The sequence below is a fragment of the Protopterus annectens genome, chromosome 5.part0, assembly GCF_019279795.1.
Source record: "Protopterus annectens isolate FY-2018-M chromosome 5.part0, PAN1.0, whole genome shotgun sequence".
Lineage (NCBI taxonomy): Eukaryota > Metazoa > Chordata > Ceratodontiformes > Protopteridae > Protopterus > Protopterus annectens.
In genome coordinates, this window is record NC_056735.1 from 1,113,077,305 (window position 1) to 1,113,104,690 (window position 27,386).

The following is a 27,386-nucleotide window of genomic DNA, read 5'->3' on the forward strand; positions in this document are numbered from 1 at the left end:
ACCTCATCACAAAAGGTTTCTCATCCAGGAAAAGAGAGGTCATTGTTCCCCTCTACTCATCACTCATTAGACCCATTATAGAGTACAATGCCCCTTTTGGTATGTACCTCACAAGATAACTGGAAAGGCCACAGAAATACCTCACAAAGAGGATTACTGGCCTCAAACAGATGCCTTATGCAGACCGTCTCAAAAAACAACAGCTTTACTCCGTCACATATCGTCTACTCAGAGGCAATCTCTGCCTAACATACAAAGCTATGTCAAACCCAGAGCTGTTGGACATGCTCCACTTAAAGAAATCCCAATCCCTCCGAGCTACACGCTCTAGGGACCTAAACCTTGTCACCACAATAAACAGAACATGCTGGAGGGACAGATTCCTGTCCCAGAGACTTCCCATACTCTGGAACAGACTACCTATCGATGTCAAACAGAGCTCCTCATTAGCACTCTTCAAGAAAAATCTTGATGATTGGATGGGAAATAGGAAATTCATCCAGGGATCACTTCTGTGACTCTGCTCAACAGGGGCACAGGAAAATAATTTTCTTGGGTGGCGAAAGCCAGGGTACCCTTTTGTCTAGGCTTATATAGGTCCTAGGGCTAATAGCCTAGTACCTACCTATAAACATCTGCGTAGATCAAGTGTTAAAGGCCCTATCCAAGGCAAAGAACACAGCTTCCACAGGACCTGATAGTATCCCAGGGTGTATTCTGCATCATCTCCAGCAAGAACTAGCTTTTCCATTGAGCACCCTTATTCAACCACAGCCCTCATTCCAGCAGAATGGAGAACTGCCACTGTACAAAGGGGCTGCCACTACTGACCTTGGAAACTATCACCTCACCTGGGTACACAGACTGACAACAATCTCACATTCGACCATCATGTAGCAGCGGTCAGAAAAGCATTTTACTTAGTTCATCTCATAAGTAAAGGGATAGCATCCAGAAAAAAGGAGGTTATTACCTCTCTGTACTCCTTCCTTATAAGGCCAATAATTGAGTACAACTCCCCATTTGGTATGTACCTCTCCACACACCTGCACCAACTGGAAAGGCCAAAGAAATACCTCACAAAGAGAATCCATGGCCTCCGACACCTGTCCCATGTAGACAGGCTCAAATCATTATCACTCTACTCAGTATTGTACAGATTGCGCAGAGGTGATGTATGTCTCGCCTACAAAGCAAATTCAGACCCTGCCCTACTAGAGATGCTCCATATCCGTAGTCTAACTCCTAGCATATTACCCACTTGAAAGGCCTAAATCTAATATGCAACATCAACAAAACCTGCTGTAGAGACAGGTTTGTCTTCCAGATGCTGCCCCGTCTCTGGAGTAGACTTCCCATACACGTAAAATAGAGCACCTCGCTGACCCTCTTCAAGCACAACCTTGATGAGTGGATGAGAAACCACAAATTTGTCCCAGGGGTTCCACCTGTGTCCCTCATTGACAGAAGCTACAGATGATGACTGAGGTTTCTTTTTGGGGGATAAACTCTTGGCTAGGCTTGTAAGGGCACCAAGGGCCATTAGCCTAGTAACCTCCTATGATCCTATATATATTTTTTATCAAAATCCACCTTGTACAAAAATCCCCACAACTTCCTGTCTGCTATATAGATTCTAACCTGCATATTAAAGCAGCAGTGCACTCATACTGGATCTTCAGCCCATTTCACTACATAACATACTGCTAAAAAAATCTTATGCACCCTTCAGTTATCACACTCCCTATTAATTTCATGATTTCAAGCAACCATGTTTTGTTTTTCCATGTGTAAAAGAGTACATTTTTTTCCAAAAAGCAAAGTAAACTCACAATTCTTGCAACAGCATCTTACACTTCTCTGCTAAATACATTTCACATATATTCTATTACATGTTCTTAAGACTTTACCTTTTCTTCATCCAAATGAATTCCGCTGATTTCGAAGTCAAACATGAAAAGCTCGGCCACTCTCCTAGCAGTAAGCAAACAATGCAAACAATGAAATTCAAAATACACAACTACAGGGATATTACCTGCTCATAATTCAGACGTAAAAGAAAATCTACTTTAAGTGCTCACCATAACAGTGGACCTTTGAGAGTTGCATCTCTAGTAGAACATTAAAATGGGACTTTCTCAGTTACTAGTAACTATAACATTTTGCAACCTGTTTTGCCTGAGCACATACCTGCAATGCCACTTCACAATTCAATGACAGAAATAAAAGGGTAGATCCTTCTATATGCCCTTCAGTACTCTCTTACTGACTTCTCAAAACACCAGCCTTCTCATCCACTTCTAAATGATGGACAGTGCCAAACTACTTGCACAGTGTAATATAAGCACTACCAAATGCCGGCAACACCTATTTCAAATCCAGGATGATGCTGCAGAAGAAAGCATCAAGAGGGTGAAGAAGGATTGAAAGCCCAAAGAACTGATAAAGAAGCCACTCAAAGACCTGGCATTATGGAAAGGATCTGGTGCATCCCCATCATGCACTAAGGGTTTTTCTTGCAGCAAGTACTTTATACAGAACAGAGTCTCAAGTACTAACTTGTAGTAGGATGCCATAATGAAAGGAAAAGCTATGTCTTCTTCCATACTCCAAGATGCCTTGCAAGAGTGCACTTTCAAAGGAAACTGTATCCCTTAATATCACTACTAATCTGTTAACGTGTTGCAAAAACAGGAGTCATAGCCAAAGACATAGCAAAGGAAACATATTCAAAGGATTAAGATATGTGAGACAGCAGCTAAAGCAGTTGCAGTCCTGTTGACATCTATGTTTTAATGCCCTAAACATCTCTCATGATTACCATGACAAAAATAATTCAGTGAGTGAGTCCTTGATTTAAATATTTATGTGACTAACTTACTTTGCCAAAGCAAAAGAAAAGCTGTTGTTATTTAGGAAGCTCTGCAGTTACAGGTTCATAGGTTATTACTAGGCTATCGGCCCTAGGGCCTATACAAGCCTAGCCATAACAATTCCCTGGCTATTACTTCCCAAACTATTTACTTCCCTGGACCCCTGTCTAGCAGGGCAACTGATGTGATCCCCGGGGTGAATTTCCATTCTCCCAAGCAATCGTCAAGGTTCCTTTTGAAAAAGGCCAAAGAGGCGCCTTTAATAAAGTAAACTCTCAGTTAACCGGAACAAGCAACCTGCAAAAAAATATTGAAGAAATACAGAACAATTTTCATGTGTTGCACTTTCTGTCCCCCCCACCCCACCCCCGGCAGAAACATACCTTACGTTTTTACAGTTTTAAAAAGGATGATGGGAACAAATTCCCTCTCTCCCCAACATGAGAACAAGTCAAACCAAACAAATAGTATAGGCTACAGCATTAGGCCTATTTTTAATAGTAATTCTCAAGCAACCAGAAACTACGGTTATCTGTCATCTACCAATCCCCATGGGTGCTGGTTAACTGAGAGTTTACTGTATCAATGAAAATGTCTACGGAAGTAAAATTAATGTAGTAATCTTTTGCACTGATGTAAATGGGTACATGAATGGTAAGTGGGCTTGTAAACACATCAAACTTGGGAATACACCTTTTTGCTGGGATTCCTAGATGTGTAACTCATCATGCAGTCCTAGCTAGCATGAAGAGACAGCGAGTGAGCACCCATATGGATGAACCTAAGAAACATGTACTATGGTCACAAAACGGGGTAAAAAAAAAAACACAATGTGCACTGCATAAAGATATGTAAATAAGGAACCCCATACAAATCAGCCACATGCAGTAAGAAAATGATGATACCAAATTATAATATGTTTGCACTGGAGAGTGGTGCATGTCTGTTTTGAGCACAGAGACTTATGGTGTACTTGGATGAGTAATGCTAAGAGCAGGAGTAGCAGAGCAGCATGTGCCATTGGCCATGCACTATTGGAGCCATCCACACCAACAGAGGATGCACAGATGACATCTAACATACACCATCTCAGACATCTGCAGACCACAAACCAATTCAGTGTGCACAGGGAAATCATAAAAGAGCTAGATTAACTACATCACTCAAGTAAAATTGAAGGGAATGCATGGTATGCCTGTCCCTGTGGATACAAAGCTGTGCACAGCATTAACCACCTTAGTTACAAAGACCTTCCAGTAATCAATTATGTGATATCACAAATGTCTGCTTGCAAATCCTAGACACATTCCTAGATGTTAAGCTGCAGAACAAAGAGAAGCAGATCCAGTACCCAAAGATATCAAGGAACAGAACCAATACCATGTGGTTAGTTAACAATATAGCCCATTTTCTTGAGGTACAGGGAGACACAGATTTCATGCATGTTGCCATCAAGGTGCTGCCTAGTCCACAAGGATTTAAAATATCAACAAGACGGACTTCAGCAACCTGAACTATAAAATGTTCCATTATACTCACCACCTGGCCAGTTCATATAATTCACACATTTGGCACACTCTTCTGCCATAAGTCAAAGGCTGATGTGAGCGGACATCCCACAGGAACATATGTTAAGTAGTTGTGCACACAAGTAAAACAGGCAGATTTATACACACAGGTATAATGCAAGCAGGGAGCATGCCACATATAACTGGCTGACTCTCATGTGCTGCAAGCAATGCTGATTATGACCCAGAACTGATGTTGATAACCCCCCATCTGCAACTCACAGACCATGAATGAAATGACCTATAACAGGTCCAAGAAGAAATACAGAAAACAGTGGAGCATGTGTTTGGATTGATGTCAAGACACCTCAGGGCACAGAATGCAATACACTCTAGACATCTGCAGCTAGACTTCTGTTGTATGTGCTACACTGCATAATGTGGTACTGTGCAAGCAAATGACACAGCAGGTGAACATCATGGCAGGGTCTTCAGTATCAGCTGTGGAAACAGTAAAAGGGGGGGAACATGCAAAAGCTGTACCACAGCTAAGGGAGAGGTGAGATCAATATTTCAGCACTGGAAAAGAAACAGTGTCTACTCCAAAACTTTATGCCATAAAGAATAAAATAAAGCATGATGTATCATCCCTAATGGGTATGAGGAAAGAGAACGGACTGACCACACTGCATCAGACATCACCATACTCTCAAAGTTTAGAGGTAGACATTTATATTCATTTGCACAGCTGGAAGGACACTTAGTGACAGGTGACTGCAACACCATAACACAAGGAAGGGCCATGGAAAGTGTTTATCATAGCTACTTATTCTGAGTGTCTATGGAGAGTCAAACACACACATCCTCCAAAGTTGGGGATGGGCTGGAACAATATGACCAATGGCAATGAACAAAGTGTTGGAGCTTAATGTTGTCCATGGTATGGAAGGAGTACAACTACAGGACCATGCAGTCTGATGGGGTATCCCATGTCTTCAGTCAGATAAACATTTCCATCCATAACCTGGATTGCACCCATAAACAGTGGTGGCAGGCTATGTGGTCACGTGTGATTTGGAAGGGGACGAACTGCAGAACCATGCATATGCAGCCGGTGAGGTATCTCAATTGTTCAGCCAAAGCCACAGACACGGCAGCAGCCACAACATGGAGGCTGTGGCCACAGGCAGCATTCATACTGTATTAGTGAGGATCTGTGTAGTTTGACATGGGTGAGTCTGTGTCCAACTATCTCACATCCAGACTATTCACATGCCAATGGACTGTATGGTTTCCTCAGCTAGACTGGAGGACAGCTGTAATATCTCTCAAGGGGGATACATATAGAGACATTTCCCACAAGTGACCTCAGCAGCTCTGTTTGCACCCTGTCCCAATACCTAATTTTACTGTGCAAGTGCTGCTTGTCATTTCACAAGCCATGGAGAACACTCAAAATCTCCACAGTGCTAGTAGTAGCAGGGATCTGTGCCTGGATCACTGACCTGCACATTCACTGATTAATGCAGAGGGTTGTAACGAGGACCAGAGACAGACTTGTAGTCATGACAGTGCCACAATTTCCCGCAACTTTCTCCTGCGGTGGTTACACACACTTCATAGGTGGACCCAATATGGGCTGGGGACACAGGTATGGCTCTTAGGAACTGGCTGTCCATTCACACACTGGTAAGGTTCAGTGCTCAGCCTATACCTCTACAGGGGTCACTGTAGTGGTGGATGTGGATGAACAGTCACCCCTTTAGTTTAGTAGAAAGTGTCCTTTGCATACTGATATCATCAGCCATAGATAATCAGATCTATGCTGCCCTTTTCTGCTGGACCCTCTGCCAGTGGAATCTATGAAAGCATGAGAACACAAAAACACATGGCTCTTTAACTTGTCTGTGGTGTTTACACTATTAACTATAAATATACATGTTTTGCATACATTATCAAACATACTTGCAAGTTTTTGCAGTTTCAGAACAGAGACGCTTTGAAGGATGGATATGCATATGGGCCTTAGTTAATCATTCAATTCAGACAGTGAACTCTGCTACACTGTATTGTAATGGCCATCAGTGACTTGGTGTTACCATGCTTCAACCATGTCCGTAGAACCCCATAACTTTTGTTGCATGTCCATACCAAGGTTTTGGATGTTCATGGTTTGCTGACTCCATCCAGAAGCAGAAAGCACAGTACCATGTCAGTGTGATGGGTTCTGAGTTAAATAAGAAGTTATGTACTAACCATAACGTTCCATGTGAGTTGTTCCATCTCGCCTTCATTCTTCACTGATGGTTTCGGAGCCGATCCATCGGCTCCAACACGGCCGTTAGCAAAGCTCAAGGTTTACCAGTAGCTCGAGACCAAGCCCCTTATCCCATGATGCACTGCTGGAATTACCTCCGATCTTGTTTGCTGTGTGTACCATATCCCTGTAAGAGAACTACTTTTCACGTGGGAGAGAAGGATTGAATAACCAGGATGAGACCAGCCTCTACGTCAACTATCAGCCAGGTGGGGGATGGAGGGAGGGCTGTAAGAATGAAGGCAAGATGGAACAACTCACATGGAACGTTATGGTGAGTACATAACTTCTTAATGTGAAGTTGTTCAATCTCGCCATTCATTCTTCACTGATGGGTAGCGTCCCTAGCACCCTCAATCTCGGGTGGCTCTTGGGAGTACATTCTTCAGGACCGTAGACCCAAAGGAAGCCATGTCCCTGGAGGCCTTACTGACTTTGCAATGAGTGATAAAGGTATGAGGTTTAGACCAAGTGGCTGCAGCACAAATGTTACCAAGGGGCAATTTGGCTTGAAATGCAAAAGATGTAGAAACTGCTCTGGTAGATTGAGCTTTAATCTTGTGTAGTAAGCAGCTGAATAAACAAAAGTGATACAATCAGATAGCCATTTAGAAAGCGTTGTTTTAGCCACTGGTCTACCTTTTCTGGCTTCAAAGAAAGACACAAAGAGCTGTTCTGATTTTCTAACATCTTTTGTTCTGTCCAAATAATATCTGAGCTGTCTGTGAACGTCAAGTTTGTGCAGCGTGTACTCTAATTTGTTGGAATGATTAGGGAAGAAGACTGGCAACTCAATGACTTGGATGATATTGGATTCTGAACAAACTTTGGGTAAAAAAGAGGGGTTTGTCCTAAGAGATACTCTATCAGCATGAAAAATCAAATAAGGAGGGCTGATAGATCAAGCTTGAAGTTCTGACACTCTGCAGGCAGAAGTAATAGCCACCAGAAATATGGTTTTCCATGATAAAAATTCGAGATCACAAGATGATGCTGGTTCAAATGGGGGAAGAATTATGTGAGACAGCATAAAGTTTAGATTCCAAGGAGAATAAGGAGTTTTCACAAGAGGCCTCATGTGGAAGGTTCCTTTGAGAAAAGCCTTGGAAGACTTGTGGGACATTATGTTTAGCCCGTCCACTCAGAGATGAAAGTTAGATATAGGAGCCAACTGTCTTGTCTCATGAGAAAGATCATGAAGCCTGGCTATGAGGGAACTGGAGCAGCCAAGCTGTGAGCTTCAGTGACTGCAATGAAGGATGGAGGTCCCCCGACGGATGTCAGAAGGTCTGGAACTGGGTCTAGAATCCATGGATCCTCCAAATACATGATGATGATGATGATGATGATGATGATGAAGAAATGGGAACCAAATCTGTCGAGGCCAATGAAAGGCTATAAGGATAACAGTCCTTCCCAGCAACATTGCTTTCTGTAGAAGTCTGGGTATTAGAGGGATTGGAGGGAATGCAAAGAGGAGATCCGGGGGCCAATCGTGTACGAGTGTCTCTCTTGGGGGTTCTCCCGGAGGGGGAATCAGGGCAAAGTAGCTTCTGCATTTTGTGTTGACGTGACTGGCAAAAAGATCGCAGCAAGGCTGGCTCCATTTGCAGAAAATCCTGTTGGCAATCTCTTGTTTGAGGGACCACTCATGTGGCAACAAAATTGCCCTGCTCAGATTGTCCATCACGTTGGATCTCCTCAGGATGTGCGTTGCCAACAGAAAGTGCTGGGAGGAGACAGCCCACTGCCAAACTCGGAGGGCTTCTAGCCAAAGGGGGTAAGACTTGGTCCCGCCTTGCCAGTTCAAGTACCAGACTACTGACAAGTTGTCTGTCTGAATTGCAATCGTCCCTAGAGGAAAAGAGCCCTGAAAGTACTGCAACACCAGAAGTACTGCTCTCATCTCCAGAACATTGATATGCAGGTGTGACTCTTGATCCATCCATGTGCCTTGTGCAGTCATTCCCTGAAAATGCCCCCCCCCCACCCTATCAGGGAAGCATCCGTGGTCACAGTGGCTACTGGAGGAGGTAGAACAAAGGGACGTCCTATAGTTACATGAAGAGACGTCAACCACCACTGGAGATCTCTCTTGCAACAGTTTGTAATCAAAATCATATGACTCCTTGGAAGTTCCTGATAGGACCACTGGGTGAACAGCAGCCACTGAAGAATCCGCAAATGGTTCCTTCTAATGATATGGCCAAGATCGCTGCAGCCATCACACCTAATACTTTTAAGACTTCTGCGGCTGGTGACCTATCCTTCAACACTAATGAACTGATATGCTAGTGAAGAAGAAAGACCCTCTCGACTGGTAGTCGTAGAGTGATGGTTGAGGTGTCTAACTCTGCTCTTATAAAGATAATATGCTGCGATGGCGACAAGGCAGATTTTTCTGAGTTGAATAATGCCTAAGTGATGGCAGAGTGTCAGAGTGTATTCCCTTGCCTGAATCAGTTGATGCCTGGTGGTGGAGGTAAGGAGCCAATCGTCTAGGTACGGAAACACCTGGAATCCTAGATGCCTCAGATGAGCCGTGACCACTGCCATGCATTTGGCGAACACTCTAAGGGCTGTAATGATACCAAAGGGCAGGGCTCAAAATTGATAATGATTGGCTCCCAGTTGGAAACGTAGATGATCTCTGGATGGCCTGGCCATTTTTATGTGGTAGTACGCATCCTTGAGATCTATCGAGCACATCCAATTGTCTCTCCCTAAAAAGGGAAGTATAGACTGTAGCGTGACCATCTGGAACTTCTCTTTCTTTACAAATTGGTTGAGTCTGCTGAAGTCCAAAATAGGTCTCCAGTCCCCTGTTTTCTTTGGAACCAAAAAGAATCATGAGTAAGTTCCGGATCTTATTTGGTCTGCTGAGACTGGCTGGATGACTCTCTTTTCTAGCATCTTGCGGACCTCTATAGTTGCTTGTTCCCTGTAACTGGGTGGAGCATCCGGGATTCTCCTTGGGGGCATGGATGGGGTAAAGAACAGTATGAAATATCCTCTGGAAATAATACTTTGTACCCAGTTGTCGTTTATGTCTTGCCAGGAATCTGGGTACAAAGATAAGCGACCCCTGACTGCTTCAGAGCAGGACAGTCGAGTCTCCCTTCAGGAGCACTGATAGGGTTGACCAGAGAAGTGATCTCTGTCACCCTGGTGTTGCGGACCCCCTCTGCTGCGAGGGCGGAGTCTTCCGTTGTTACCCTCTCCTCTGCCCCTAGAGGGGGATTGACCATGTGTGTCCTGAAAGGCTTCTTGGGCTTTTCGGAACCACATTTTCCCTCCTCGTTGGCCAGAGTCTTTCCCTCCTGCTCACACTTGGTGAGAGTTTCCTTCACTTTGGGCCCAAAGAGAGATGAGCCATCAAAAGGGGTGTTGACAAATGAAGACTTAAAGGGCTCAGTGAAGGAACACAAGCGCATACAGGAATGTCATCTTAGAGCAACTCCTGTACCCACTGTCCTACTCGTCCCATCAGCTGCATATGATATGAGATGCATGGATGAGTTTACGATGGAATTTAGGGTAGCAAGCTAGGCGGCAACTTTGTTGGAATCCCCTGCAGCTACAGTACTCTGAAGAGTATCTCCCAACTCCTTAAGGAGATCTCTTTGCAGTCTGATGAAGTGCGTCAAATAGTTCTGGGATCGGAGTGTAAAAGTCGCTGAACTAAACATGCATTTCCCATATCGATCCATGATCCTGGACTCTCAGGAGGATGGCTCGATGAGGAAGTCTCAGACATTTCCTTCTTGATGGCCGCCGCCACCACCATGGCATCAACAGGGACTCCCTTGGACAAAACGTCTATCTACGGGGGCAGAAATGAACTTGTTAGGCCTCCAAGGGACAGGTTCCATGGACTCCGGTGACTCCCACGCCCTTCGAGAGACCAGCTGCATGAGCTCATCAAAGGGCGGAGACACCCAAGAGGTGGAAGGTTGAGACCTGAAAGCCTGAATGATGGAGGCAGAAGCTGACACAGGCACTTTGGGGGAAGAAGAGGCCAGACCTGGTGTCGAGAATGTCTTTGGGGACAAGGCTCTCCTCATGGCTTTGAAAGCATAACGGCTCCGATGAGGAGTCAAGGGAACCACCACCCCCTCCCGCACCGAGGCCGTGGGCTCCGAGCCGGAGGTAGGAGTCGAGTTCATCATAGCAGAGGCCCTGAGAGGAAGAGTCGGCACCGACAAGTCGGTGCGACTATCCTCCCCGGACCCGACAGGAGAGCGTTGGCCCCTAGAGTCCCCAGTCAACGCCGTGGACATCAGAGCAGATGGAACCGATGACACCGGAGTAGGTCTCGGCTCCAAAGGCTCCATGATCAGCAGGTCTGCCCCTTCCGGCTCTGAAGATCCAGTACGGCTCGGAGGAGGAGCAGTCAAATCCGGGATGGTGATCTTTGGTTCCGACGCTGGGGTCGGAGCCGACAACAATTTGGCAAGGCCTGGTGCCTGCAAGAGCTTTTGCACCAATCGGTTCATATCCAAATCTGAGAGGCTGACAAACAATCGACAGGATTGCACCGAAGATGCAGATTGGAGGAGTGGAGATACAGGTCTCTCAGAGACTGGCTCCAAAACTGTGGGCCGGCTCTGAAATGAAGAGACACTTGGCTCCGAGGGCTGTGGAGCAGAAGTCCTGGAATCCTCCACTTTCTTAGACTTTTTCGAGTCTTTAGATGCCTTGGAGCCAGTTGAGGATTTTGAAGATTTAGAGGACTTGCTGGCTCCATCCTGGTCAGTCAAAGCTTCAGCAAAATGATGCTTCAGCAAACCTCGATTCACAAGCTTCCTTTTCCTCTCTAAAAGGACTCTTGAAGAAAAGGAATGGCAAATGCTGCAGGACTCCTGCAAGTGCACTGCACCCAAACAATACATGCACAGAACGTGCCCCATCAGTGAGAAACATCTTTTGCCCGCAGTCTGGACATTTTTTGAATCCAGTCTTTGGGTGCTTGTCTTTTTCCTCCATATTAATAAGGAACTATGCTTAACTATATAAGCAATACACAGACTATACAGTCTAATAAAGCCTAGAAGTTGCAACTATCCTTAGGCTCAAGATAACACTTCTAAATAACAAACACACTAACAATGGCCTGGAGAAAAACGGGGCCAACAGTTTAATACAGCCTAAAAGTTACAACTATCCTTAGGCTCAAGATAATACTTTTAAATATGTAACACACACTAACAATGGCCAGGGAAAAAGAGGCCAGCTCTACTTAATATGTAACAGCACACTATCTACACTATGAAAAATATAATGCACACTATTTACATATATAGATGCAAAACTATGGAAATAGAAGAAAACACACGCACTGAATAACTAGGCCCAACACAAGGCTGCTACAATTATGCTAAACAATCAAGCACCAAGGGAAAGGTCTAAAGAGACAACTACAGGAGCTTAATATATAACAAATCTATCTATAAATGGAAAAGTATTTTATATCAAAAAAGGCTCCAGCGAACTGGAAACACTGAGATCCGTGTCACAGCAAACTAGATCTGGGGTAATTCCAGCAGTGCATCATGGGATAAGGGGCTTGGTCTCGAGCTACTGGTAAACCTTGAGCTTTGCTAACGGCCGTGTCACCCACCAGTGAAGAATGAACGTCAAGATTGAACAACTTCACATCATATGTTACCGCATCAGCGTTACTGTCACAGATACTCACCAGAGGGATTGTTGTTGTTGCTGATGAAATTTACCACGCAAGTCTCCTTCCTTAACTCTGTGATGCTCCAAGTCTGAAGAATCTTTACATAACTTCCTCTAGTTCACAACTGTACTTGAGCAACTATTGTACAAAATGGCAATGATGCTTCTTCACATTGTACTAATAAGTGCTACATAATGTAGCATTTACACCAGTGGAGCCAGTTAGCACCACTGTGTGTGAAAGGCTGCTGGTGCACAATACACTTCACAAACATGCTGATGCTAGTAGTATGTCTCTCTATCAAAAAGTATGTAACCATTTTACTCAGGCTTACACCATGTAAAAATCCACAGTGCACACTACAGACATACATCAGTACTTCAGTGCACCACCACAAACATGCAGTAGTGCCAAGTACAGCAGTATATTGTGCAATACGTGATTCAGAAACATGCTGTCATGAACATAGGGCTATCATTTTGTTCCTTGGGTGGGCCTCTGCAAGTGGCCATGGCTACTTCAGACAATGGGAAACGCTGGGCTCCAGTGTAGTCTGCAATGGACAGCAGACTTTTCTACTTTTCCTGTACAGTATCTTTAAGAAGCTCCTACTGGTCATTTACAATGACCTACTGCAGAAGAAGGTGATTGGTCTGGGATGAGCTTGCCGGGATGGCAAGTGATGCCACTGGCATCATCCATTCCAGTGAGCAGTGTTGACAGAATACGATGACCTGAAGCTGCATCACCTTGACTTGATTTGTCATTAGCTAGCAGAGGTTCAGGAGAAGGACTGCAATGTACACTAAGCATTTTAATCATCTATTTTTATCAATTCCATTGTCTTCATCTAGTTTAATGGTTACATGAGGAATATGTATTTTGTTTTCCGGCAGCAATAGCTAGATATGGCTAGATGTCACAGAAGGTGGGAGTACCTCTCCTGTCAACAGGATGTGTATGAAATCTGTGTGAGTTCACTGTACAACTGCAATTGTGTTTGTGGCACATGTGTATAACCATTTTCCCCATTGTTGTTGTGCTTCTTTAGGTCTAGCTATGGAGGAAGAGGAGAGGGTGAGGTGTCAGTCATCTCAGGCAAAGTGGAACATACCTCCAGTGATGACTCATCAGTAGCCATCAGGTCAACTCACTGCTACATGTGACTTGGAGGGATCACTGGTACCTTCTGTGGCTGCTTCCCAAGAACATGCGTGGATGAGGTGAAGACTCGTCTTCTGAAAGTGGACCACAGGAGTCTCATTTGGTCTCCCAACATCAGCTGAGACAGCTGTTACCAACTAGATGCCTGCCTCAGCAAAGTGCAGCATCTACCAATGCAGCTTGTGGAGTCATAAAACTGGCAAGTTCCACACTCTGGACCACTGGGGAGCAACCCTGTAACAACACTAGTCACCCAGATGAGTGATGCCCATGTTTGGTGCCATCTGGGCTGACCTGGCATTATTATGTCAGGACCCTACTCTCTATCTCCGCCCTGCTGTTTCCCTTCCTTATGTTTCACTGCTACTCATTTACATACACTTCCTCTCTGAGATTGTATTCAAAGGGGAGGTTAATTCTACCATGCCCATGTCGAAAACATGCTGTTATAAATCTCCTTCCCCTAGGAAAGTGCCGGATATAAATTATTTAGCTAATGACTTGGCATATATTCATGATTTGATGCCAATCAACAGTTTGAATTACAGCTCCTAGACAAAAGCCATGGTTGTATATCCCTGCTTAAGAGATTTTTGAAGTTGTAGGTACTGTACTGGACTACCAGACTTAACACTGGAGGAACAGGTTTCAGCTTTTGTCAAAACTTGCTATTTTCATTTCATGAATATCAGCCTCATTATTCACCTTATTCCTCCTGCAGGTCTTCCTAAAGTGGCACCTGCCCTGGCTTCCTCTTGACTACTGCAATGGCAGATACTTAGGGCACTCCTAATTGTGAACTTGACTGTCTACAGCTAGTTCAAATCTCTGTGGCCCAATTACTTATGGGAGTATGAAGATACCAGCAAATTACACTTCCAATGTTAGCTACATTGCTTAAAGGCTGTATATTAGCCAAGGCGCTAGACTGTGATAATTAAAGTTTTCTGTTTGGCTGCTTGCTGTGCTCGTTTTTGTATTTGTTCCTACTTTGTGGTTATTTACTTAGCTACATTGCTTGCCTGCCTGCTCTCCAGTGGATCATGTAAAGTTCTGATTTTGATGAACTTGGGTCAGAATTACTTCAGTCCCCAGCTGGAACTAGACATTTAACAAAAAAGGTGTTATACATACAAGGTGGCAATAACAACTTTTTAATACAATGATGCTTTCTTTAATGTCTTTAAATGTAAATGGCCTCACAGATAAATACAAACAAGAAAGAGTAGTGAACTGTATTAAAAAATGTACAGTGCAAATAGCTATGCTACAGGAGACACAAAGAAGTGAACGTGCATTTGATAAACAAAGGTTTTCAGGATGGTTATTCAGAGGACAAAGGAAAAAAAAGAGGAGTACTTATATTAATTACAAGAGGAGTTCCAATAGTGATAGAAGATAAAAAAGATAAAAATGGCAGATTTGTAGTGCTAAGGGGCTACCATCAAGGGAGGAAGATTACACTGGCATGTATTTATATTCCACCTAAAACTGTTATAATGGAGCTTAAGAAAAGTTTGAGAGAAATAATCAGTTTTCAGCAAGGAATATAACTTATAGGTGGGGACTGGAATTTGATTTGCAGCAGTGGAGATGTGTCTGTGGGCCCAGAAGGGAAAGTATAACAGAGGAGGGTAGATTTTTGAAGAAATTTATGAAAATATTTGGTATGGAAGATGTAAATTCAGTAACAGGAGTTTGGAGTGAATTTACATATTATTCCCCAAGATATAAAACTGGGCTAGGCTACACATAATTTACATTTCACAGGAACATATGCATGGATCTCGATACTCACCCAATAACTATTTCAGATCATTCGCCAATAATAGCAAAAATAAAAACACAAGGTAATGAAATAAAAATGAGACACTGTGGCTTTCCTACCCATCTGTTAAAAAGACAGGAATTTATGGAATGGGTAGTGGAAATTATTCAGGAGCTGTTAAAGAGTTTAGAAATTTCTTCTGAAATATATAGCTAGGGAGTGGGATAAAATTAAGGTGGAGTTTAAAATAACGTGGAAATAAAAGAAAGGGAGATACACTTAAGAAGTGACAAGAATTAGTTACAGTGGCTGACAAATGTTAAAGTATTGTAGAATAGGATGAATCTCACAGAACAGGAGGATCAACTGCAGAATGCTAGGCAGAAAATAAGGGATTACCTCGATAATATGCATGAGTTTGGAAAGATTGCTGTTAGGCAACTGTTTTTTGATAACACTAGAGCACAAAAACTTTTAGCACAATGACAAGCAACAGAAAGTAGAAAGGGCTGTGGCCAAACTTAGGGAGCCTATAACAAAGAAGGTAACAATAGATCCTGTAGAGGTATTATAAATATTTCATAAATTCTATGAGAGCCTCTATAAAGCAGAGAAATATGAAAATCAAGAAAAGATACAAACAGAAATATTTATGGAAGAATTAAATATAGGTTCATAGGTTCATACTAGGCTATCTGCCCGAGGGCATTTACAAGCCTAGCCCATCGTTTTGTGGCTTACGCCACCCCTTTAGTATGGGGAACTATACCCATTATTTTGCTGTGCCTCTGTCGAGCAGTGACACTGAGGTAATCCCTGGGGTATATTTGCGATCTCCCATCCATTGGTCAAGATTTCTCTTGAACAAGGCCAGCGAGGTGCTCTGCCTCACATGTACCGGGATTTTGTTCCACAGCATAGGGAGTCTTTGGGTGATGAATCTATCCCTCCAGCACGTCCTATTAATAGCCGTGTCGAGGTTTAAGTCTCCGCCCTTGTGGCTCTGATGGATCTAGATTTTTGAGGTGAAGCATATTCATCAAATCTGGGTTTGACATGGCCTTGTATGTTAGGCAAAGGTCACCTCTGAGCAAGCGGTGGCGACTGAATAGAGCTGGAGTTCTTTCAGTCGGGCAGCATAGGACAGATTTTGAGACCCTTTATCCTTTTGGTGAGGAACTTTTGTGGCCTCTCCAGCTGCTGCAAGTGTCGGGTCAGATACATTCCGAATGGGGCATTGTACTCAATCATTGGTCTGATGAGTGATGAGTAAAGGGAGACTATGACCTCCCTTGATCTAGATGAGAATCCCTTCATGATAAGGTGGGCAATGTAGAAGGTCTTCCTAACTACTTTAGCTACATGGGTGTCGAATGACAGACTACTATCAACCTGGGTCCCCAGGTCCCTGATAACTTCTTCTGTGCTCAGTGGATTGCCACCTATTTGGTAGCTAGGGGTAACCTTGTTTTTCCCGAAGGGTATGACTATGCATTTTTGGCATTTAACTTTAGGCGTGGCTCTGGCACCAGTTATCCGTTTCTGTGAGACCCTTCTGAAGGATATCTGTGTCAGATGTGTTTTCTACTATGGCGCCCAGTTTGCAGTCATCTGCAAACTTTGTCAGCCATAACCCTCCTGTGTTTGCTTGTACTTGGAAAAGTAGATGCCAAACAAGAGTGGGCCCAGGACCGAGCCCTGTGGGACACCACTTGTGACAGGCTTTGAGTCTGACATGGCGCCAGCAACTCTGACCCTGTGGGTTCTGTCACTCAGCCAGTTTGCAACCCATCTTGTGATGTATGGGTTAACATTTAAGCTGATGAGTTTTCAATGATACCCGAGTGGGGTATTGTATCGAAGGCTTTAGCCAGATCGAGGTAGGCTGTATGGACTGCCTTTCCCTCATCAATGGCTTTGGTGACTGTTTCGAAAAAGTCAACCAAGTTTAAAAGGCATGATCTGCCTTTGACAAAGCCAAACTGGGTTGGATCCAAAGTCTGCAAATTCCCTATGTCTTTATTTATGAGGTCCATTATGATCCTCTCCATGGCTTTGCAGATAAGGCTTGTCAAGCTAATGGGCTGGTAATTTCCAGGGTCGGTGGAGGCACCGCCTTTGTGAAGTGGGACCACTGTTGCAGTGCGCCACTCCTGGAGTGCGTATCCAGAGGTAAGACTTTGATTAAACAGCTGTCCTAGCTGTGGGTTTAATTCCTCATTGAGTTCATGGAGCACACAGCCGGGGACACCATCAGGTCCCATGGATGCTGTGTTTTTGCTTTGGAGAGAGCAGTTCTCACTTGGGCGCTGGAGATGTTTGGGGGCTGCAATCGTTTGGTATAGATATCTCTCCTTTTGGGGGGGGGAGAAGTTTGCACTGAACCTGTCAGCCAGTATGTTGGCAATGTCTGTAGGATCAGTAATCTTCACATCATTTTGAACTAGTTCTGAGCATATCTGGGAGTTTCCTCCTAGGTTTCTAACATAGCTAAAGAAGGCCTTATGATTGTCTTTGAGTCTTTAGCTATTTTTCTCGAAATTTGCTTTGGATGATTTTATGAGAGCTCTTAGTTTTTACTTATAGTGATCAAGGGTGTCTTACCTTTTAAGGATTTTGCTCTATCTTGTAGTAGCTTCCTCCTTTTGTTGTAGAGTTTGTTTATGGCTGGGGTCCACCAGACTGGACGCTTGCCTTTGGTACAAAGAGTCTTTGTTTTGCTTGGGATTGCCTTATCCATGCAGTCCTGCAGGTGATGGTAGAAGGCATTTGTAAGTGATTCAGCGGCTTGAGTACTGTTTTCCGCCGGCTCGGGGGCCTTAAAGGAGACCACACTAGTCTTTAGAAGTGTGAAGTCGGATTTTGAGAAGTTCTTTACTGTGGTCTTATTTATTTTAGGTGTGGGTGGGATGAGGACCTCAAGCGAGATTAATTTGTGATCTGCTCTCACTAGTGAGGGATATACTTCGGTGTTGAACATTGTGTTCCCATGTTCGTGATGATGAGATCAAGTATGTTATCTCCTCTTGTGGGGATGGTGACTAGTTGTTCCATGGCATTTGAGTTTATGAATTCCAGGAACTTTTGGGCTAGGGTGTTTGGGCTTGAGTAGTGTTCCCAGTCTATATTAGGGTAATTGAAGTCACCTAGTATGATGGTGTTTGGTGATACATTTATCCCCTCTAGTGTTTTCAGGAAGGCCATGTGAGGTTCCTGAGTTTGTGAGGGTGGCCTGTAACATGCTACAATTTGCAGAGCAGTCTTGCCTATGGTTAATTGCACCTGGATGGTCTCCGATGCATCATGCATTGCCACCAGTCTTGAGGTGTGGGTGTCCTTGATGAATATGGATACCCCCCCTCCTTTCTTGGTATTGTCCGGATTTTGGGGCCGGAACGCATGATATGATATGCCAAGGTTAGAGGTAGATGAGGCTCAATTACTAAAAGTTAGGATAGGAGGAGATGAGATAAACATTGTGATCTATAACCATTCTACAGGAAAGTCCCCAGGAATACACAGTATTCCTGTGGAAGTTTGGAAGCTAGGAGGAAAAAAACTGATAAAGATCTGGAAGGTTTTGATTAACAGTATCTTAAGAGGAGGAAAAGTACCAACGTTCTGGAAGAAAGCAGTGGTAGCTCTAATACCTAAAGAGGGTAAGGATCCATCAGATCCAGCTTCATACAGGCCTATTACAATACTAAGCCATGACTATAAAGTGTCCCTGTCTATAATGGCTAAAAGAATGGCAAAAGTAATGGTAAAACTGATAGATATGGATCAATGTGGTTTTGTGGAGGTGAAGCAAACATTTGACAACATTAACAGAACATTAATGATCCAGAGGGAAGCAGAATTTAGGAAAATACCACTGCTGTTGGGGGGGGGTCTTGATGCAGAGAAAGCATATAACAGAGTAAACTGGGACTTCATGATTAGGGCAATGGAAGTATTTGCATTTCCCTGAAAAAATAAGGTTGATTAGGAGAATATACGAGGGATAGGAGGTGAAAATTAAAGTAGGTGGGGTCTCGCTAATACTTTCTGCTTGAGCAGAGGAAGCAAGCATGGGTGTCCTCCTTCCCCTTTATTATTCGTATTATATTTAGAACCATTGTCAAAGAAAATAAGGGACTTAGAAATTCAAGGATATAACTAGTATGGTAGTCGAGAAAAGCTGGCTTTATTTGCAGATGATATTTTGTACCTGACAAAACCAGAAAAAGACATTACAGTGTTGTGGAACATTTTGAGACAGTTTCAGATCTTTTCAGGATACAAAATTAATGAAGCTAAAACAAAGGCAATAGCAGTAAATTATGTACTCATACATGAACTGGTTCTGGAATACCCATATTTATGGGGATATGATAAAATGAAATATTTAAGAGTATGAATTAAAATGATTCTAGTGTGGCACCTAAGGATATGTGGGAAGAGACTAAACAAAAGATAATACAAAAACTGAGAAAATGGAAGCTTTGTTATAACGATATGGATGGTAAGATACAAGCAGTTAAAATGTTTTTAGTCCCTTTCGTCTTATACACAGGTCAGGCATATTTTTATCACCCAGAAGAGAAGCAACTATTAAAGAGCTGAAGGACTTTATCTGGGAAGGAAAGACATCAAGAGTCAAGTGGGATAAGCTGATTCTTCTAGTAGAACAGGGCAGATTAAGATTACCCAACTTGACAGAATATTATATCCATAAAGTAGTAGAAATTATTCGAAGAACTAAACCAACATGGGAATGGAGAAAGGAGATTCTGCCTATAGGGATGACTGCAATTAGGGATACAGACAACAGGCAAGAGGGGGCCAGAATTTATTGGAGAAAACTGGCAAAGGAACCAAGATATTGGGAGCAAATAACTAGAGAGTGAAAGATGATATAATGGGAAGAGACTCCAAGAATTTATTTGGACTGCAGTTTAGAGAACGCCTTCCCTATCAGGGATTGATATCAGAGTATAGGCAAAGAGAAAGAAATAGTTGGGGTCAAAAACGAAAGACCAGCACTGGTAGAGTTTTTAATAGAATCTAGAACAGAAGCTGCATTAAAAAAGGAATAATTAGTAGAACATATAAAATATTGCAAGATAACTATTAGAATCAATCAGAGAAGGTTAGAAAGGATTGGGAAGAGAGACTGGATAAGCAATTCACAAAAAAAAAAAAACAATGGGAGGATACATGTATGTCTCCCAAATATGCAAAAAAATCTTGAAGATTTAGGATTTTTGACTGAAAATGTTTACATAAATATTTTTATACCCCAAGCAGACTCCAGAGAACTTTTCTTCAGGCAGACAGTAAATGTTGGAGGTTTGAAGGGGAAGAAAGAGGTAATTGTGAACATATTTTCTGGGAGTGCGGTGAGTTGGACTTTAAGGATTCCCTGTGGAATTCACTATTGGAGATGCTGGGGGGGACAGGTTGGTCTGACGAGGGAAATGATTGTTCTGACCTATGACATAGAACTGGAATTGCCTAGGCATGGTAAGAAGGCCTTGCTGTGTCTAATAGTGGTGGCTGCCAAAAAGCAATTACTAGAAAATGGAAATCAAAATCTAAACCAACTATACTGGAAGTACTGAATACAGTAACAGAGATAAAAAAGTGGAATTCAGATCTTTACAAAAGGGTAGGAGCAAACTACACAGGAAAAAAAAGGAATTTTGGGAACAATACATACAAGGGAGGAATGAGGTCTAAAAGGCGGCAGGACTTAAATGAGCTATATACTGTGAGTGAGAAAGACTGGGTAGACTAGAAGTGATGTATAAGGTTTGCAACTGGGAGTGTGTCAGTATGCTTTGTGATGTAAAATGCTTGCGACTAGGATTGTGTAGGTGTGGTTTGTTTTCATTTATATATATGTATGACTGTCTATGTAGTAAGTCATGGTTTAATAAAGATGTTTCTTATTTAAAAAAAAGGCAGGAATTGAACACTTTATGTAATATTGCTTAAGTTACATGTTATATAGCAATATATGTGAAGTATAATGTTTATGTTAATATAGTTTGATTAATTTTATACGAATATAAATTTGCCTATGTCACAAGTGATAATTCAATAAAAGTGTTTGAAAAAAAAAAAGAATTCCTTCAGTTCCCCTTACTTGCAAAACATTCTGGTGTGGTGTCTTCCACCTCAATTACTGTGCTCAGTGATTCAGGGGCTGCTTGCTTTTAAATTCTCTAGAGTACATGTTATGCTTTTCAAAGTTCACTCCTCTGGAATATGCCTCCTAGATGGCTGATAGATTTCCCCATAATTACTGGCTTTGTGCACTTCCTGAAGACTAAGTTATCTAAAGTTACTTACAGCTAAACTTGTACAGTTTTTATCACACCTCATTTGTTTGGTTTTCATGTTTAAACTTACTATGTCACATTTTACTATTGCGATGGTCACCTGTACTATATCTGTTCAAGGTTTTTATTCTCCTTGTAGTAGATTAAACATCAACATAAAATGAATTTGAATATGAATTTCAGGTGTATATTTACAAATAGTAAGATGCTGTCACCCATCCCATCTGATCTGCAACAATAAAAAGAGGCATATGGAATATATTTAAATCATGTTTCAGTACTGACAGATAGCGTCTATATCACAAGATCGAATGCTAAAAATACCAAATGCTCTTTTATCGAACTTAAAAACGTGAAACCTTAAAATGTCAATGGAACAGATCAGCGAATTTTAGAAATACAGGATATATAGAATAATGTAGAATACCAGTGGGATAAGACAAAACAAATATATTTAAATAAACTGCTTTTAAGAAAGATGTTTATTACATTTACGTGCATACGACAGAAATGTGAAATGTACAAGATCTCATATTATTTACATAGAAAATCACATCAAAATAATCTGAAAACTGAAATCTGAAGCTTGGTCATGTGAACTTTCAAGCTTTGTGTGTGTTGTACGTTACTGGATTCACCAAGACTACCTGAAATAATTCATAAGTCAAAGTTGAAATTTGAGTGTTTTATTGCTGAAAAATATGTCTGAATCCAGGAAGGGAGGATGGGATTTAAACTGAACACTTTGTAACTTCTGAATACTATACAGACTGCACATTTTTTTTTGGACTCCACAGAAATAGCAAGACGTTCTCTTCAACCTCAGTAATGTACGTATTTTTAAGAAGTAGTTTAATTTGATATGTTAAAAGTGAGATACAGACACTTGTACTTTAAAAACTTATTCAAAGTTTTTTGTTAAAGCTATAAAACGTGTGTGTCTAATGACAAAACAAATACATATGTACATTGATTTCTCTTTTTTATTGTAGTTTAGTATAAGCTTGCCTGTCACTTGTAAGTTGGCAGATTTATTTAGCTCTTCAGGTCCCACTCTGTTATACTTATTTATTTAGAGATCTGGTTATAATCATACTGAATAAGCAAATGATTTAGGAACATTTAATGGGTAATTTATACTACTGTAACATAAACAGATATATATTATTTGTTGGATTATTTAATATTTGTGATTAACTGAACAATATTATTAAACTTTTATGTAGTAATGGGGAATAGCTTTAAATGGAAAAATATATCAATTAATCTATTATTTTGACCTATATATAATATTATATTAATTATTTGTAAGTCACAGTAGTATTTGGATAGTTTTTTGATGAATTTTTATGTATTAGTAGATAGAGCAATGGTATAGTAGCAGGACTATTCGACAAACTAGGAACTTTGGTATCCATGGTAGGTTGTGTTTTATTAGGAATATATACAGTTATAGCATTAAACTTCTTTGTTTTATTTCTGAGATGTAGTAGACTAGTCTGCACTAAGGAAGAATTAAAAAAAACTGGAATGATAAAGTGTTGGAGGAATGCATTAGTCTTATATATAATTAATATGGCGGATAAATATCACATTATCTTTTAAAAGCAATCTTTTTAAATACATAGTATGGATAGTTTTAATCTATTAATGTAAAAAGAAATCATTAGAGAGACATCTAGTTATGAAATGTTATCTGCTTCTTTCAACAAAAAAAAAAAAACAGCAACTGATATACTTTGGAGAAAAATCCACTATAATGCTTAAGGTCATGGAATCCATTAATGATTCCAAAGGAATGTATACATTTGTAATAATTAAATATAATGGTAAACTGCGTAAACTAGTTAATTTTTACAGGATTCCTGCAGGTGAAAGAGTAGCTAAAGACCACTTGACCTTACTACAAAATCACTGGAAGGGTAGTTTAATTTTAGCAGGGGATTTTTAACTGCATGTCTAGTATAGAAGATACAAGGGAGAAGAAGAAAGCTAAAATACTGGCATCAGCTAAAGCACTAAATAGATGGATTAGTACTAATTTAGTTGATTTACTAACAAAAGCAGAAAATAAGTCAATGTTTTTCACTCATTATTCTTATGTGCATGGGATGCAAACTAGAATTAATAGGATTTGTGCCTCTACAGAGTTACTTAGTAAAGTGAACTATTTTAAAACTATTTCTTGCCCTTTATCTGATCATAATGCATTAAATATTACTATAGTGATACATATAAAGAAATTTCAGATTATTTGCAGAATCCCAGTATATATGAGGGGTACTTACGTATTATCGCAACCAGATTTTTGCGGTAATAGCACTTGCTTCCCGATCAAGACAAATGTTCATTGATGTTGTAAAATGTAGTATAGCGTGTTTTCTTTTAACAGTACACCTTATTTTCTGGACTGGTATCGATACACCGTGCAAGACATGCCGCTGTTCTTTCTTAACGGTGTTTAATGGCACAACGTCCAATGTGCAGACTTGCAGGAAGTGACATGGGTGCCAGTAAACACCATTAAGAAAGAACAGCAGCATGTCTTGCACTTTGTACTGATAGTCCAGAAAATAAGGTGTACTGTTGAAAGAAAACACGCTGTATTACCCATTTAACAACATTAACGAACATTTGTCATGATTGGGAACGAAGTGCTGAGAGACATTGTGTTTGATCTTCAAATAGAATCCGGTCAGTGATGTCATATAAGTTAAAATGGGGGGGGGGCAAAACATTGCAGCGAGGGTGCCAAATTAAAAAAAGAAAATGCATATCTCTGAAGCGACAGACTTTCCACTATGCTTAAAAAATGCACATGCAATCCTCAGAAGCCTGAATACCTGCTGTTACTGGCAAGCCGCTACTGAATGCCTTAACCAATTCTTGCATTCAGCTACGGCGGTAAAGGATGCTACAGCAGCCCTGACAATTGAAGCCAAACTTGGAAGGAATGTATGTATGTAGTATGGCCGTTATTTCACAGCAAGGGCTGACAAAGAAAGTTCAGTGGGCAGCCTTGCAATGCAGCTACATGCTGGTGCCAGTAAAGAGCATGAAGAAACAACAACAGTATGTTGTGTACTTTGTGTTGATAGCCGTCCAGAAACCAACCTATTTTGTTAAAGAAAACACACCATTTTCCATTTCAAGCACATTAACTTGCACATTCACTGATCGGGAAGCAACCACAGTTGTCGTGAAAATCTGGTTGCGATAATACGCAAGTACCATATGAAGAAATGAAAGGAGTTTAAGAGTTGAGTACAAATCAAGAATATTTTAATCTTTAAATGATAATGGTCAGATTAGTAAAGTCATATTATGGGCCTCCTTAAAAATGCATATTAAAAGTAGAATGGGAAGATGGGCTAGTAATAAAATGAAAGAGTGGAATAGAGAGTTGTCAGAAATACAAAATAAAATACACAAAGCGAGGTCTGAACAATAAACAAATTCAATAATACCGAAGTCATTTAAAAATAATGACAAATATCAAATAGGTTTTAACACATAAAGTGAAGATAGCTTTAGAAAAAATAAAACTGTATATTCATGCAATGACTTCAAAAAATCTGCACATATTACCTAACAGAATTAAGATGTTAAGCAAAAAGGCACAAATCAGTAATGTCCAAAATCTTCACACTAAGCTTACTTCAGATATAGATGAAATGCTTAATATTTTTTAAACAATTTCATGGGGATCTTAATAAAGATAAAAATAATAATCCTGATTGCAAAATTGACAATTATTTACAGAAAAGTGTTACTAATAAACTTAATGACCAACAAATAACTCTGTTGAATAAGCTTATTTCCATGATTGAGGTTAAAGCAGCTTTAAAAAAGGGTCCAGGGTTAGATGTTTTAAGTATAGAATTACATAGTCTGTTTCTGTTAAATATTTTAGAATTACTGAGTGATGTTCTCAGGATAACTCAGAGTGGCAAAATAATTCTTCCCTCATAGAAATTTTCTGTAATCACAAAATAATTCCTCCCTCATGGAAATTTTCTGTAATGTCACCTACACTTACCCAAGAAAAGGAAAATAACAATCGCCTCATATAGGACTATTTCATTACTAAATGTAGACTATAAAATATTTACTTCCATTTTGCACACAGGATTAAGAGATATAGTAGATAAATTAACAGAGATCAAACAGGATTTATAGCCAATAGATTAACGCATGATAATACAAAAAAGGCAATAAAGTACAGTTGTACACACTTAACATAAATGTAGATGTCAGAGTGTATTCACTGTTGCAGTTATCACATTTGGGTTATCCCAGCCAAGGTAGCCTATGGCCAGCCCGAATACCAGAGGCTTAGTATTTCTGCATCGGTTGCTGTCACTTCAGGACTGACATCAGGTCGTCAGTAATATAAAGTAAGTCAGCCAACCCCATTACATCAGTTTTTCTTGCCCTGTCAGGAGCCCCCAAGTGGAAGACAGGATATGGTGGAAGAACCCCACCAGTAGAAAGTAAATACCAAAAAGTTCCTTGTAAGGAGAGAGAGAGAGAGACAGAGAGAAAAGGGGGATGGAGGGAGGGAAACCAGGACTGCAACAGTGAATACAATCGAACATCTACATTTATGGTAAGTGTACACAACTGTACTATGTTCTTCATGTTTCACTGTTGCAGTCATCATATTTGGGTAGATTCCCAAAGCTGAGGAAAAGGGTTGAAGCAATCAAGAAGACTAGGGGCTGGCTAGGATACCCTGCAAGACTGCAATGGCAAAGTCTGCCCTGGATGTGGAGAAGATAGGCAGGTGGTAATGCCTGGTGAAGGTGTGAACAGATGTCCATGCGGCACCCTCCAGGATGTCCCTGGTGGGGACTCCTCTGAGGAAACTGCAGAGGTGGAGGATGCTCTGGTAGAGTAAGTCCTGACCCCCTTAGGGGGAGGGTTCTCGTGTTGCTTGTAACAGAAATGGATGCAGTGTGCTATCCATTTGGAAATGGTTTGTTTAGATATGGCTTTGCCCTCTACCCCTGCAGCAAAGCTGACCAGCAATTGATCAGTCTTTCTGAATGCTTTAGTCATATCTAGATAGAATCTGAGCTGTCTGGGCACATCTAGAGTGTGCAGGATCTTTTCACCCTTGTTTTGTGGGTTAGGGAAAAAGCTGGGCAAATGAATGGATTGGTTGAGATCCACACTTAATACCACTTTGGGCATGAAGGATAGGTTAGTCCTGAGGGACACCCTGTCAGCATGGACGATTATGAAGGGCTTTACAGCCATGAGTGCTTGTAGCTTGCATACTCTTCTGGCTGAAGTGATGGCCAAAAGCAAGGCCGTCTTCCAGGGGAGAAACTAACTCTGCTGACGATGCTGGTTCAAAGGGAGTCAGGGTGAGCTTTTCCAACACAAGGTTTAGGTCCCAAGCTGGGGTAGGTGGCCTTCTGGGTGGCCTCAAGTTGCTAGACCCTCTTAAAAACTGTTTGATGAGAGAGTGTGAGAAAAGTGGGTGCTCAGTGTTAAAATGAGCAGAGATACCAGAGGCATGAATTGTAATAGAGGAAAAGGAGAGACCACTGTGTAGCAGGTCAGCTAGGTAATCCAGGATGAGAGGTAGGGAGGGCTGTGCTGTATCGCCTCCCTTAGCCTGAATCCAGGTGCAGAACCTTTTCCATTTGTCAGCACAAGACTTTCTAGTGCTAGGGCATCTAGCCTCATGAATAACCATCTAGAACCTGTTTACTGAGATTAGCAGCTTGATCAGTGGT

The 27,386-nt window shown here is 41.4% G+C and overlaps 1 protein-coding gene across 1 annotated transcript in view; it reads right to left on the minus strand.

Moving 5' to 3' along the window:
- The window catches only part of LOC122802327 (mitochondrial intermediate peptidase), a 2,150,265-nt gene that overhangs the window by 1,490,287 nt on the left and 632,592 nt on the right, over positions 1 to 27,386 (minus strand). The window contains exon 5 of the mRNA XM_044071968.1: positions 1,911 to 1,974. Within this exon, the coding sequence (XP_043927903.1) occupies positions 1,911 to 1,974 (64 nt within the window). The remainder of the gene's footprint in view (positions 1 to 1,910; positions 1,975 to 27,386) is intronic.